This window comes from Sprattus sprattus, assembly GCF_963457725.1.
Source record: "Sprattus sprattus genome assembly, chromosome: 21".
Classification (NCBI taxonomy): domain Eukaryota; kingdom Metazoa; phylum Chordata; class Actinopteri; order Clupeiformes; family Clupeidae; genus Sprattus; species Sprattus sprattus.
This window is the reverse complement of record NC_137919.1, coordinates 1,003,053-1,018,350: the sequence shown is the minus strand read 5'-3', so window position 1 is coordinate 1,018,350 and position 15,298 is coordinate 1,003,053. Positions and strand designations below refer to the sequence as shown.

At 43.8% G+C, this 15,298-nt stretch overlaps 1 protein-coding gene across 2 annotated transcripts in view; it reads right to left on the bottom strand.

The window, feature by feature from the left end:
• Positions 1-14,543, bottom strand: part of LOC308382234 (heterogeneous nuclear ribonucleoprotein C) — a 14,808-nt gene extending 265 nt beyond the window's left edge. The window contains exons 1-11 of one of the 2 annotated variants that reach the window (XM_080859929.1): positions 14,461-14,540; positions 12,555-12,586; positions 10,195-10,240; positions 8,044-8,309; positions 7,729-7,804; positions 5,503-5,564; positions 4,036-4,084; positions 2,461-2,621; positions 1,803-1,916; positions 1,472-1,590; positions 1-765 (exon numbers count right to left, since the gene is read on the bottom strand). The exon at positions 1-765 is cut by the window's left edge and continues 265 nt beyond it. In XM_080859929.1, the coding sequence (XP_080716055.1) occupies positions 664-765; positions 1,472-1,590; positions 1,803-1,916; positions 2,461-2,621; positions 4,036-4,084; positions 5,503-5,564; positions 7,729-7,804; positions 8,044-8,309; positions 10,195-10,199 (954 nt within the window). In that variant the 5' untranslated portion in view covers positions 10,200-10,240; positions 12,555-12,586; positions 14,461-14,540 and the 3' untranslated portion in view covers positions 1-663. Of the gene's footprint in view, positions 766-1,471; positions 1,591-1,802; positions 1,917-2,460; positions 2,622-4,035; positions 4,085-5,502; positions 5,565-7,728; positions 7,805-8,043; positions 8,310-10,194; positions 10,241-12,554; positions 12,587-14,460 lie in introns of both variants that reach the window. The other variant, XM_080859928.1, reaches the window with a different exon arrangement.
• Positions 14,544-15,298: the final 755 nt, after the last annotated feature.

The window sequence follows — 15,298 nt, the reverse complement described above, 5'->3', positions numbered from 1 at the left end:
ATCAAAAGAAATTCTCCTCTAAACCATGAGCAGAATGTTTTTTTTTTTTCACAGGGTGAAATTCAAGATCACACTGCCCCCTATAGGGCCCCAAGCGAATGTGCAACGTCAATTCTCTGAACACAGTACGCGTGAAACCTCCTCGCAGAGATCTTCCAGTACGACCAGAATTCCCCTAAACACACTCATGAGTCAAAGACGTCCACTCACCCAGCAAGTTAGAGTGCTAGCATCAACAAACAATTAAACAAACAAAAATGTGAACCTTCAAAAAGAAACAGAATCAAATGGGATACAGATAGAGATGTGGACCGCGGTCAGAAGTGTCACTGTGTGTGTGTGTGTGTGTGTGTGTGTGTGTGTGTGTGTGTGTGTGTGTGTGTGTATTTACACTCTTCCCTCCCAAAAGTAAACCCGCTTCAGGCGCTGCGTTCAAAATGTGCCGGTGATGAGCAGCTAAATCTGGAGCTGTACCAATGGCAAGCAGACCACTGTGTGAGTGAGTCGAGTTATGTTGTCTGCTTCGTTTTAAAGGTTGATGTGTTGGCGTGCATGCCTGGGTATTTGTATTTCAGCCATATATACAAGGTAATATGTGGAAGTGTGTGTATATGTGTAGGTATCTGTGTTCGTGTGTGTGTGTGTGTGAGTGTGAGTGTGTGTTTAAGAGTGCTCTCCACTGGCACTGTCTCCATCATCTTCTCCTTCCTCTTGTTCCCCTTCCTCTTCCTCCTCGTCGTCCTCTTCTCTCCCCCGACTCTTGATCTGCAGAAGAGGGAAGAGAGGCGTTTGAGAACAGAAGCAGCTTCACACCTAAGGGAGTTAATGAGTCCACCTAGTGGCCCGGTGTGGCCATTACACGCTACCCAGCCGTGATGCCATGTCTCATGTCAGATGCTTGTTGGCGTCCTGAATATTGTGGGTTCTCAGCTTCTATACTGTTCTATTATATTATATTATATTATATTATATTATATTATATTATATTATATTATATTATATTATATTATATTATATTATATTATATTATATTATATTATATGCAGACGAACCAAAAGGAAAATGAGTTAATCACATGGCATATTTGAAAGCTAATTAGGCGCTGTCATTGGGTGAGCCATTCCACTCCCATGTGAGTGCAGACAGCACACACACTCTTCCTCTCCTTCTTCTCTCCTTTCACTCACCCTCACACACACACACACTCTCTCTCTCTCACGGTCTCACTGTCTCTCACACACACACACACACACACTCATGCTCTCTCTCTCTCACACACACACACACACTCTCTCTCTCTCTCTCTCACGGTCTCGCTGTCTCTCACACACACACACACACACACTCACTCTCTCTCACGGTCTCGCTGTCTCACACACACTCATGCTCTCTCTCTCTCTCACACACACACACACACACACACACACACACACACACACACACACACACACACACACACACACAGTCTCACCTCCTCCTCCTCCAGTAGGTCTCCCTCCTCCTCGTACTCGTTCATCTCAGGGGTATCCCTCTCCTTCTTCTGGGTGGAGTGCTGAACGGACGAGGTCTCCTCCTTGGTGCTCTTCCCCTCTGGAACAGTGACACATGCCCTGTTAGTGTGTGTGTGTGTGTGTGTTTCTGTGTGTGTGTGTGTGTGTCTGTGTGTGTGTGTGTGTGTCTCTGTGTGTCTGTCCTTGCAGGTGCATGAGTGTGACACCAGCGTCCCTCTCCCCCGCCACACACACACACACACACACACACACACACACACACACACACACACAGCATCCTTTCTTCCTTACCTGACTTCTTGCTGTGGTCTCTCTCCATGCGCTCCAGGCTCTCGAGCAGGTAGTCCACCTTGTGTTTGATCTGTGTCAGCTCCTTCTTGATGGTCTGCAGGTCGTCCGCGCGCACTGGAGGAGGAAAGAGTGGAAGCCTGTGAGGAGTGTGCTGGGAAATATGTGAATGGAAAACACTATACTGTAACCTCTGTGTGTCACATGGTGAAGAAGTGCAGTGCATACTGTTCCTGGATGTGTGTGTGTGTGTGTGTGTGAGTGTGTGTGTGTGTGTGTGTTAAGTGTGAAGAAGTGCAGTGCATACTGTTCCTGGACGTGTGAGTGTGTGTGAGTGTGTGTGTGTGTGTGTGTGTGTGTGTGTGTCTCTGTGTGTGTGTGTGTGTGTGTGTGTGTGTGTGTGTGTGTGTGTGTGTGTGTGTGTGTAGGAGGGCAGTGCAAACTGTTCCTGGATGTGTGTGTGTGTGTGTGTGTGTGTGTGTTTAGTGTGGTGTAGGAGTGCAGTGCATACTGTTCCTGGACGTGTGTGTGTGTGTGTGTGTAAGTGTGTGTGTGTGTGTGTGTGTGTGTGTAGTAGTGCAGTGCATACTGTTCCTGGATGTATGTGTGTGTGTGTGTGTGTGTGTGTGTGTGTGTGTGTGTGTGTGTGTGTAATGCATACTGTTCCTGGAGGTGCGCTGGCTGCTCTTGGAGGAGAAGCTGCTCTTGGTGCGGCGGCTGCCCCCCCCACTCAGGCTGACCCGGGGCCTCTTGGACGGGATGACCGCCCGCGAGAGGGGGGGAGGGGGGGGCGGGGGCACACGGGATGGGTACGAGTACATCCTGAAACACACACACACACACACACACACACACACACACACACACCCATGAGAAACACGTGGAGAATCACAGAGACGTTCAGTCTGTCAGGGTGTGCTTGACTATAGAGAGAGAGAGAGAGAGAGAGAGAGAGAGAGAGAGAGAGAGAGAGAGAGAGAGAGAGAGAGCGAGAGCGAGTCTCTTAGTGAGCGGTGAGAGTGTTGTATAGGGAGAGAGAGAGAGAGAGCGAGAGAGAGAGAGAGAGAGAGAGAGCGAGAGAGAGAGCGAGCGAGTCTCCCAGTGCTCTAGCTCCAGCCCCAGTGTTTACAGAGGGTGGGACTCCAAACAGAAGCAGCTGTTGCTCTCATGAAAGATGTTTCCCCTCTGACGTGACATATGTTCTGATTTAACCCCCCCCCCCCCCCCCCCCCATCATATCAGCAGCCAGTCAGTCAGAAGATAGTGGTTGGGGGTGGGGGAGGGGTGGGGATTGGCGAGGGGCGGGCGTCTGCTTACTGGGTGTAACATGGAAAGCGGGGCACTTTCTTCATCCTCCGAGAGAATACAGGGAGTACGTGCTTTAGCACAAGTACTTCCTGTATGGATAAGCTATTGCTGTTAGGTAGGTGAATATGTAGCCTGCCTATAGCAGACTTCCTGTTTGGATAAGCTATTGCTGTTAGGGTTAGCACAAGTACTTCCTGTTTGGATGAGCTATTGCTGTTAGGTAGGTGAATATGTAGCCTGCCTATAGCAGACTTCCTGTTTGGATGAGCTATTGCTGTTAGGTTGGTGAATATGTAGCCTGCCTATAGCAGACTGCAAACAGGCTAAGCAGCAGCATGTCAAACGTGTAAAAGGTACTCTGAAAAGGTACTTGTCCAACATCGTTTTTTTCAAGTGTTGATGGGTGAAGCCCAACTCATTTGTTCTGCTAAGAAGTACAGCTACTGTAAGTGTTGATGGGACTCTCTGCACATATTACAATGCAATCCATACCATCATCATCATACTTGGTCTTGAGGCTACCAAAATGTCTACAGATTTGTAAAATGCTGAGTGTTTGTACAAGGGAGATTTCCTTCCTAAACTGACATGATCCATTTTGCTTTCATTTAGTTGTTTTGATTCACAAAACCATATCTTATATGGTTCAGTACATAGATAACTTAATGTGTTGCCCTTGTATATAGAAGGCTGAATGCACAATTAATATTGAATATTTACACTACAATGCAATCGTTGATTCCATGAACTAAAGATTACATTTTGTCATATTGGAAATCAGTGGTGCAATAAAACAATTGCAGTGTTTCAGGTAATGAATTTGATCCTTTAAATATCAGTTCTACCAGTAACGAACAGAATCACTGGACCTGAATTCCCTTGTCCAATTGCTCATGTGAATCCTGTGCTAGGAGTCCCTAACCCTTACCTGTCATAGTAGTCCCTCTGGAAGTCGTAGTCGAGATCAAACGAGGAGCTGTAGGGAGAGAAAGGGAAGAGGAGAGAAGAGAGAAGAGAGAGAATGTTTTCATCTCATTATCACTGAAACAACATCAACTTAAGAACAAAAGAAAAAGAAAGCTAGTTTATTCGACCTAATCTCTACTGTGTCTGAAGAACACAAAAAAAGAAAACGAGTTTATTTATTCGACCTAAACTCTACTGTGTCTGAAGACCAAAACAATTCAATGAATAATGGAATCTCATATTTCACTGACTAATGCCAGTCACAAAACCAGAGGGCCTCCTGCCATTACACAGCATGGGGAGAAAATGGATCTTATCCAATCATGTTTCATTCTGATGTTATCCAATCATGTTTCATTCTGATGTTATCCAATCATGTTTCATTCTGATGTTATCCAATCATGTTTCATTCTGATGTTATCCAATCATGTTTCATTCTACGCGAAGGTTCAGCGCTAGCTCCGCCCTCCGAAGCCTTCACTATGGAGCGGAGTTTGTGCCACTCTAAAGTGCAAACACAACTTTCGGTTGAGGCAGGAAGCGATATAAACAACGTGTTTTTTTACGGTGTGCAACACACAGAAACTGTGCCATCTGGTACTGCAATACATGAAAGGCATTGCTCTTCTCTGTGTGACGTGAAGAGAACCTGCCACAGTGAAAAACTAAATTATCCACCCAGAAAAACATCATTGTTTTGTACTGCAATGAACATGTGGCATAAATGACAACACCATTTGCGTACCTCACCGAGCTGATCAAAATGCCGATTTGTATTGCTTGGCTGGCTGAATATTTAAGTAATAAAAAAAAAATAAAAAGCATCCAGCATGGTGATAAGGGCATGTGGAGCAGTGCCACTACTCACAGGGAGAGAGGAGAGGGAGAGAGGAGAGCGGAGAGAGACAGAGGGAGAGGTGAGGGAGAGAGGTGAGGGAGAGAGGTGAGGGAGAGAGGAGAGGGAGAGAGAGGAGAGGGAGAGAGGGAGAGGGAGAGAGGAGAGGAAGAGAGAGGACAGGGAGAGAGGGAGAGGGAGAGAGAGAGAGGGAGGACAGGGAGAGAGGGAGGGAGAGGGAGAGAGGAGAGGAAGAGAGAGGACAGGGAGAGAGGGAGAGGGAGAGAGGAGAGGGAAAGTGGCCTAGATCGGCACAACGGATCTGTGGCAGATATGGGCCAGCACTGGCCCAGCTCCATGTCAGTGTGGTCCTCCTCCTTACCAAATCTCTATAACGGCTTCATTGTTTTCAATTCATCTACCATGCTGCCCAAGTAATAACGTTTCATTTTCCCCAATTGCTCAATTTGTAGGCTAATGTAGATAGCTAATACCAAGACACATAAGAAAAAAATAAAAATTCCACAGAAATGCTTGTCATTATTTTTTATTTTGTATAATAATAATAATAATTGTAAAAGTAGTCTACTTTCCATTGTGAACTTGCGGGGGAATTCCACTGCTCCGATCGATATTCAGTCATCTCTCCGGGGGCTCTGTGTGTGGAAGACAAAGTCAACACCAGTCATTCATCCAGGTTTGAAAATATCACTTACAGTTGATTATTGTCAAATTAGTCAACTCCCTTGTCACTTCACAAAAGTTAACTAACCCAACTCATAAAAAGCAAATACAAACCTTTACTTTGCTGAGAAGTCGGGCTGTTTCCCCGTAAATGTTGCAGGCTGCTTTCGAAACAGAATCGATGGATCATTTTTACCGAGCTTTCATAGCGCCGGCCAAAACGTTATTCGACTGCTGTCGTAAAGATGGGGGTCCCTGGTCCCAGCACACTATTTAACACGAAACCAACTACTATCCCTGCTGGGTTACGCAAAACCACTGGTAAAATAACCCAACACAATGACGCAATAGCTTCATGTCAACCTTAACATAATTAAAAATGGCCAGTATTGTGCAAAGCACCACAACAATTTGTCTTATTCTACATTCTAATTATTTCAGCCACTATCCGCTCAGGTCAGAATTATTATATAGTTTTAGGACCAATCAGGACTGATCTGAGACTTTTCGGTTGAGTGGTGGAAAACAAAACTGGACCAGTAAGTCAGTAACAACACTGCACTGCAGTTGGAATGTTTAAGCTGAAACCTCTACCTGGGACGAACCTGGCCCACAGTCAGAACCTGTGTGTGAGCTACAGACGGGTCCACAGTCAGAACCTGTGTGTGAGCTACAGACGGAACTAAAGGCAGAACCTGTGTGTGAGCTACAGACGGAACCTGTGTGTGAGCTACAGACGGATCCACAGTCAGAACCTGTGTGAGCTACAGACGGGTCCACAGTCAGAACCTGTGTGAGCTACAGACGGAACTAAAGGCAGAACCTGTGTGTGAGCTACAGACGGAACCTGTGTGTGAGCTACAGACGGATCCACAGTCAGAACCTGTGTGAGCTACAGACGGGTCCACAGTCAGAACCTGTGTGAGCTACAGATGGGTCCACAGTCAGAACCTGTGTGAGCTACAGATGGATCTTAACGCAGAACCTGTGTGTGAGCTACAGACGGATCCACAGACAAAACCTGTGTGCATGTTCTCTTGTCACAGAGTGAAAAGCAATAATCATGTTTTCCTGATGTTGACAAATAATCAGTTTGTAGGATCTCTCTCTTCTCGTAGTGCCATTGCTTCGATAATAATCTTTTTTCGTTGCAGGCAATAATTTGAAGCACAGGCCTGTAGGTTATGTAAGAAAGACGGTATGCAAGAAATATGGTGTCTAGCTAGCAACAGTAAACAAATCATTTGCATGGGCCTGTTTGTCCCAAAATGCTTAAAAAGTGTTAATTTAAAGAAGTATGACAGTTATTTTCCATCCCCATCTGAACTTTAAAAAGACTATTCTTTCTTAAGCTTAACAAGTTTTTTTTTTAATATCACATCTATGGTTGCTAATCTGGACAGTCTCTAAATGATTTAGCGTCAAGCACAATTGTGATGTGAAGTTGCTTGCATGCATCCTACTTGATGGCAGGCAGACAAGTCGAATTTTGACAATGTATTGATGTTGATCTTAGTTGGCCACCCTACGTGTCCGACTGTCCACTCCAGGATGACATTCCGGTAACAGTCATACTGATTTGAGGGCAGTGACATTCTTTCATCAGCCTTGGTATAGCCAAGGCCTACGGGCCTACATATTATATTTGCGTTTGCTGTATTTGACAGATATAAGTAGTTTGGCACTAAATTATTTTTTTGTCTCATGCAATATCTTTTATTTTTCCCCCATTTTCCCCTATAATGTCCATCCATGCTTGTGTCATAACTCAGACCAATCTAATACTAGAAAAGGTTGCCCCCCTTGCAAAATTCAAATGCCTCCTTAGTCACAGCATCCTGTAGCCGGCCTTGGTCTTCATCTCTTTCTGAAACTTTAGAATAAAGGTAAACTCATACCCAGAGAGAGAGAGAGAGAGAGAGAGAGAGAGAGAGAGAGAGAGAGAGAGAGAGAGAGATGCCTACCTGTACATGTCCACAGCTGTCTCATACCCAGAGAGAGAGAGAGAGACAGAGAGAGAGAGAGAGAGAGAGACAGAGAGAGAGAGACAGAGAGAGAGAGACAGAGAGAGAGAGACAGAGAGAGAGAGATGATGGAGTGATGAAGAGAGAGAGAGAGAGAGAGAGAGAGGCCTACCTGTACATGTCCCCAGCTGAGCGCTTGAGCTGCGTCTTCGATCGATGGGGTTTTGGTTCACCCGCCAGATTAATATCTGTAGAGCACAACAGGACATTTATTTACATTCAACACCGCAGAAGCACATGAGATAGCGCTAAGCAGTTATTCAGAGAGAAGTCAAATTCTCGCAGAAATTTACAATATATGATTGATCAGTCAAAATGGGAGTCCAAAAATAATCATTTTAGATAAGGTATTTAGCAACTTACAAAATATTACAAAAAAATAAATAAATAAATCAACAAAAACGTTAATGGCGGTGGCATTCCTTACCCAACACCTGCCCGACGATCATTCGGCCATCTTCGCTGCCCACGGCCTGACGGGCACAGCGCTCGTTGGCGTACTGCACGAAGGCGTAGCCCTTGTGCACGGAGCAGCCCACGATCTTGCCGTACTTTGCGAAGATGGCCTCCACGTCAGCCTTGGTGACCAGCATGGTGTTGAGGTTGCCGATGAAGACCCGCGAGTTCAGCGAGCGCGGGTCCGTCTTGTTGGTCACGTTGCTGGCCATCAGGGCGCTGCTGGTGGGAGAGAGACTGAGACCACAGGAGAGAGGGATAGAGAGAGAGTGAGAGAGGAGAGAGAGAGAGAGAGGAGAGAGAGGAGAGAGAGGGATAGAGGGAGAGAGAGAGGGATAGAAAGAGAGAGGGAGAGGATAGATAGAGAGAGAGAGGGATAGAGAGAGAGGAGATAGAGAGAGAGAGGGATAGAGGAGAGAGGGATAGAGGGAGAGAGAGAGGAGAGAGGGATAGAGAGAGAGAGAAAGAGGAGAGAGGGATAGAGAGAGAGAGGAGAGAGAGGGATAGAGAGATGTACAAAGAATAGAAAAAATAAATAATGAAGGTGAAAGGTAGAGAGAGAGGGGGGAAGCAAAGAGAAGACTCAAACAGAGAGAATGAGATGAAAAACAAAAGAAGGCAACAAGGAGCAGAAGCAGAAAGGAGACAGGAAGGACGGATAAGGAAAAGGAGGGAGGACAAGCACAATGTCAACAGGTGAGGAGCAGGGTATGGAAGATGAGCAGGTGAGGAGTGGGGTATGGTAGATCAAACGACATGAAGGTAAACGAGGAGAGAGAAAAAAAAGGCAGAAATTGAAAAGAGAGTGAAGAAACAAGAGAAAGTAGGGGAGAGGGAAAGAGAGAGAGTGGGGGATGAGTTACCAGCCACAAGTAAGTGTTCCACAGAAAGGGGGCGCTATTCCGCATGGGTACCTTACATAAGGATATAATACTTGCTAAGATGGGCAGTGTATAAAAGGTGTGTGGGCTGGGGAGATGGCAAAGGATCACAGACAGACCACCGATGAAAGACAATCATTGTTTTTGAGTGTTTATCTTTGTGGTCATAAGATACTGTGTGTTTGTGTCTCTGTGTCTCTGTGTGTGTGTGTGTGTGTGTGTGTGTGTGTGAGATAGAATATTTGCACACTGCACACCACAGTGAACCTACGACCTGTGTGGTCTTACTCTACTTAAATGTCTCCATTGTGTCATTTATATTATTGCTCAAAATACTCAGGTTGTCACATTAAACCCTCAGCAAACTAGACACAAAAGACTTTCTCTACATTTGTGAAGACACCATGTAAGATACTGTGTGTGTGTGTGTGTGTGTGTGTGTGTGTGTGTGTGTAATGTAAAGGACTTCCTGCAGGAATCTACCAAACTGACCACATCTCTGCATGCTTAATGTTCAAGGTGTTTAGGATAAAAAACTAAGAACACCACACCAGACTGCAGATGTGTAAGGATCTGGATCAAGAAAATATGTCAAATGAAACTGCCCAGTTAAATTGTACCAAAGGTTCATCCAGACTAGACAGTCCACCATTACGGACAATCTCTAGATCTAGATTTACTCTAGTGTCTGCTCTGTGACATTGGGATTTAGTGTAGTGAGTGCACATTTAAATCACTTTGGAGAATGTGATGGTCGAGCATTGGCTTGTCAGTAAACAAAGAAATATGTGCGCTTTTGTGGAATGGATGTTTTGTCATTATTTGGCAGACAGCCTTCCAGACAACAGTGTGACCCAGGGGCAGCAGTCTAGTTGATATGTATGTGTGTGTGTGTGTGTGTGTGTGTGTGTGTGTGTGTGTGTGGATGTGTGTATGTTCAGTAATCTATCGCATCATTATGAAGTGGTTTCCAGTGTTCAGTGCAGTTGATGTGTATGTGTGTGTGTGTGTGTGTGCGTGTGTGTGTATGTTCAGTAATCTATCGTATAAATGCAGTGGTTTCCAGTGTTCAGTGCAGTGCAGTTGATATGTATGTGTGTGTGTGTGTGTGTGTGTGTGTGTGTGTGTTCAGTAATCTATCATATAATTATGAAGTGGTTTCCAGTGTTCAGTGCAGTGTAGTTGTATTCAGGTTCTGGCAGGTCATAGTGTATTTCGGGGTGTAAATAACCAGCACTCACTCCATAGTGTCTGTGGTTCTGCGGGGTCGTCGGCCTGTCACTGTGTCTGTAGGAGAGAAGAGGGTCATTATAGGGCACCAGTGGGACGCAGCTCAACAGCAGTGCATCATGGGTAATATGGCTGGCATGAAGGGTTGGGCAGGAGGGGGCTCTCAAACATCTAAACTGGGATAAGGACACGTAAAAATAACCTGACAAGCATCACAGTTGGAATACCAAGAATGTTTTAAAAAGTCTGGTGTGCTTAACGCTGCCCTCGTGTGGAGGCAGTGAGAAGCACAAATAAAAGAACAGATCTACTACCTGCTCCAAACATTAGGAGGTGAAAATGTATATATATATTTATATAAAAAAACACTTATCCCATTTTTGATTATTTTCAAACAATTACCCATACTAATATGCTTCCTCATCCCTCAAAGATATTTGTATTGGATGGACAGCTGTGGCCACATCAAAGTCATGTGACAAAGAGGAAGCTAGACTGAGAGATAGCAGTCTCCATGCAGCCCAGTGGAGTGCACTACAGGACTAGGAGTCGTCTTAAGGTCAGTAGAGTGCACTACACTTCAGGACTGGACTAGGAGTCGTCTTAAGGCCAGTAGAGTGCACTACAGGACTAGGAGTCGTCTTAAGGTCAGTAGAGTGCACTACAGGACTAGGAGTCGTCTTAAGGTCAGTAGAGTGCACTACAGGACTAGGAGTCGTCTTAAGGCCAGTAGAGTGCACTACAGGACTACTAGAGGACTAGGAGTCGTCTTAAGGCCTCAGCACAGGACTAGGAGTCGTCTTAAGGTCAGTAGAGTGCACTACAGGACTAGGAGTCGTCTTAAGGTCAGTAGAGTGCACTACAGGACTAGGAGTCGTCTTAAGGCCTCAGCACTGGACTAGGAGTCGTCTTAAGGCCTCAGCACTGGACTCTGGATGTGCTACTCATCATGCTAACCACTTTAAAACTGCAGACTAGGCATCTGTCCCCATATATCTATCAGCAGACGCGTAAGTGTGAGTTTAGATGAATGTGGATAATCAATATCGAGGGAATGGTTGGGTGTTGTAGTATCAGCACATTTTGTGAGGCTAATGTGGCTTTGAGTAAACATTATCTGACAGATGGGTCTGAAAAGTGAAATTGTGCTTGCACTAAGGGGGTTCAGGCTCTGGGCTCTGTAAAGCGCCTAGAGGCAATTCTATTGTTATGGCGCTATATAAATAAAATTGAATTGAAAAGAAAGCAGCCCATGGCAAAAATGTCACAAGCAAGAGTACTGCTGGCAGTACCCAGTGATGCATAGTGCGTCTGAAATGCTGCTGAAGTGTTTCATTCTCTGTCCCTGGGGGTCTTAAGTATTGCAATCAGTCATTGGATTGAACACCCAAAACAGGTTTATGGCACAAATTGGATTATGTGAGTGTGCCTGTGTGTCTTAGTTGGACTTCATGGGATGAGAAAGTAGGCCAATCCAAATTCTTACCTGTGCTTAGTGGACATACATTTGTGGTAACAGTTAGTTTGGGCAAATGTTTTAGGGATGTCTAATTCTGACATTTTCTCTTGTGTTGTTAATTTCATTCCACCTTGAAAAAAGCTTTCATTAGCAGGCCTAATCCAGTGTTCCTTTACATAACAGTTTCAAATACTTAAACTTAAAACACTTCTAAGATTATGGAAGCAGATGCTAGGACACTTGGCCAGAAAAAGACAGAATGCAACTACAGGGAATATATTGTGACTGAAGTGAAAAATATCAGAGTGTGGGGGAACACTACAGCAAATAAGACAGAGAACACCCAAGCTTAATTTCACATACATTATTCAGATCCACAAGTCAGGTGCATAGTGTTTTAACTAAAGGCACATTCCCAATTAGTATTTGTGTTTTATCGGAGCAATAGTGGCATTGGACAGGGAAGCTTTCAAAGGCTAGTTTGACTGGTTTCCTTTGTGGGTCAGTGATTGCCAATCAGATTGTGTTTCACTACTTGTGGGGCTGAAGCTTCTCATCAACATAGTTCACCAACATACTGCACGGGTGTGTTGCCTACAGGTGTTCATGGAAAGATTAAACTTGTGATGGGAAATGTGTCGGGTCAAGTTAAGTCAAGGAAAAATACGGAAAAATCAACAGCACAAAAACCTAACTTGCCTCCGATTTCCAGTCTATTGGTTGACAAAAAAAGAATCAACTTGTACTACAGTTTCAAGCACACAGCTCAACTAAAACCATCAAGCCATCTTGTGTAACAAGCCAAACGTCTAAAGATACTTTAAGGGATTTTGCATCTACAGACTAGGAGGTGATTACAAAACAAGGAGCTGGCATAAGGGCGGAGGGTGACAAAAAAATGAACCAACTTACAGTGTCGTGGCTCAAAATAGCTGCCTCAAAAACTACAAAAAGGGGAGGAAAAAACAAGCATTAGAAAATAGGCATCAAGAAGTTCAGGAATAATGAGGCAGGCAGACTCTAGCAGCGCTTGCCAGGGATGTAAATTTAGGACTAGGTCAATGTCACTAGGGGTGAGATTTTGTGATGATCACCCTCCTCTTGGGAACTTGCCAGTCTGCCTTGAAATGGTTTTCATGTTTACGTTTTGGGACTGGCATTTCTATCTGATGTCTGTGAGGCTGCAATAGATAGCGTTGGGCTCTGGTGGTAAAAAAAAAATTGCAAAAACCACAAGAGAGTTGTGGACAGCAGGCATTTGAAGTCACACTTTATGCACAACTGATATCGATTAGTCAACAGACAGTCATCTTTTTTTTTGCTAAAACATTATAAATAAATGTTGGGCTACCACACACATTCTCTCCAAAGCCTGAGTGCATACATTATAGGCTAGTATTTACATTTGCACACAGGACACGAATACACTTTAATAACCTAGTCTGGTCATGAGAAATGAAGACTTATATTAAACAGGGATTGTGATTTTTATGATTTATGTACCACTACCGGCCTAGGGCAAGGGTCCACATTTGTTTTAACCCAAAGTTACCATGGAAACCATCATATGCCCACTGTGGTGCTGATTCCCTATTCAGTGTGTGTGACTTGTGTTGCCTCCATGGAGGGCATGGCCTAGGCTACTTTCTGTTCAAAGTTAACCTTGCGCAGTTCTGCTGTGTTGCACTTTCCCCCAACGGACTCGTTTAGCCAGCAGTATCATTTTAGAGGGTAGCTTAGTAGTCTATCGACCAGTCTCCTGCTGTTGTGGGCCTTGTTCCACCCAATACTAATGCGTCTCTATGTTGGGGCCTTGGACTTCATGCAGAAGTTTGAAGTTTGAGACAGAAACAATAAAATAACTAATATACTGATTTCCACAACACAAACCGTTACCTGAACCCTTTGCTTGTAGGCTACACCTAATAAAAGAATGCAACTTAAGGCCTTATCTGCTGGCTTTATCCTCCTGCATTGGCCTGGTAGTCTAGAATTAGATCTTGATAGACATAATACATTTCCACAGAAGCTCATGCATTAATGTTGGACACAATTCGCGGGAATCATTCTTTTTTTTTCTCCTTTTAATATACGAATAAAATCACCCAACAGAGATCACATATTACACCCAAAATGCACTTGCATTATCAGTTGTATGTTCCAAAATACTCAAAACGTTGCTATGATAATCCTGAGAGTCCGTTTAAAAAGAATAAAAAGAAAAAAAAGCCATCTTTAAATCATTTTAAAAATCCTCCCTTCAAGATTACGTCATCTGACCGAATCCTACTGGAAGCCTGCAGAGCTTATCAATGAACCACAAAAACAAAAATACCGGGAAAAATAACTGCAACAGTCAATAAATACCTATTAAGTCAACTTCCTGCAGCATATCGCGTACTGGCAAGAGAAAATACAGACCGAGTAAAAAGCGTTTCTAAGTCCAGATAAGAGGAGAAAAATGCAGAACCCCCTTGTCGTTTTGCACACTCACTCACTCCGTTCAGATCAAAACCGATCTTCCACCTTACTTATAAAAATCTGTTTCGAACACACAAACCACTTGTTCTAGGGGCACACGAGGGGAAAAGGAGAAAAAAATTCATTCAAAAACAAATAAAAAAAGGTTGTTGTCCAACAAAGCCAACCGTCACGAGAAGACTGCCTCTGCAGCATCACAAAATGTACGCCACTAAGCCAACACAGACTCAATGAACCAGCCAGAAAAATGCATTAAAAATAAAAACAAAAATGCTCCAAAGATAGTTCAGAGGCAGGAAAAAAATATGACAAAAATCTCTCGTATGAAAATACTCACCAGGAGCTTAAGACTAAAAATGATTAAAATTCGCCCTCGTAATACTCGATGGCACAATCCACAGTGGTTTTGTTCAGTTGTTATCTTCTCAGTTTATGAAATGGCGTCGGAAACCGCTCGAGACAAACGACTGCCACGCCTACATTGACAGAGCCGATATTTCATTGGCTACAAATAGAATATCTTGTTGTTCATTGGATTTTGTAAATGACAATCATTACAGGAGGATCGATTTAAAGAAACAAGGGATTCAATTGGATGTTAAATTAGGAAGCACGATGACGTTAACTCCTTACGTATTCAAAGTGACGGCTGAAACGTACCAACGTGACTACTCACATCTCTGATATCATCTAGATTGTGTGAGAGTTGTGCTGACAGTGCTGTCAAACTTTAAGCTAAACTTTAAGTGATGTATTTTTTTATAGATGTATTTTGTTGGTTTAGGGTTTACTGCTACAATTGACATGCCATAACAGACACAATCACTTTGCATCAAGTTAATCAATATCTGCAGCACATGTAGGCTAGTCTAAGGCATTTTATCAGCTGGTAAATAATGCAGGGCTTTTAAATACTCCCCTGACATACCTACTTAAGAAAACCTTCTGTATAGATAAGCAAAATGTGTTTCTGGAGGCTACTACGGACACAATTTTGCAATTGTGCAGGCCTGCCTACTAGCAGATCTGGACATGGATGTGTCTGATGATAATATAGGCCTATCTGTTTTACATTTTCTTATATTGATAACATTTAAATGTAAATGTATATAAAGTAAAAATCAAAGGATTCACACAAAGGCCCCATGGGGTCAAAACATTAGAGCAACCATCGT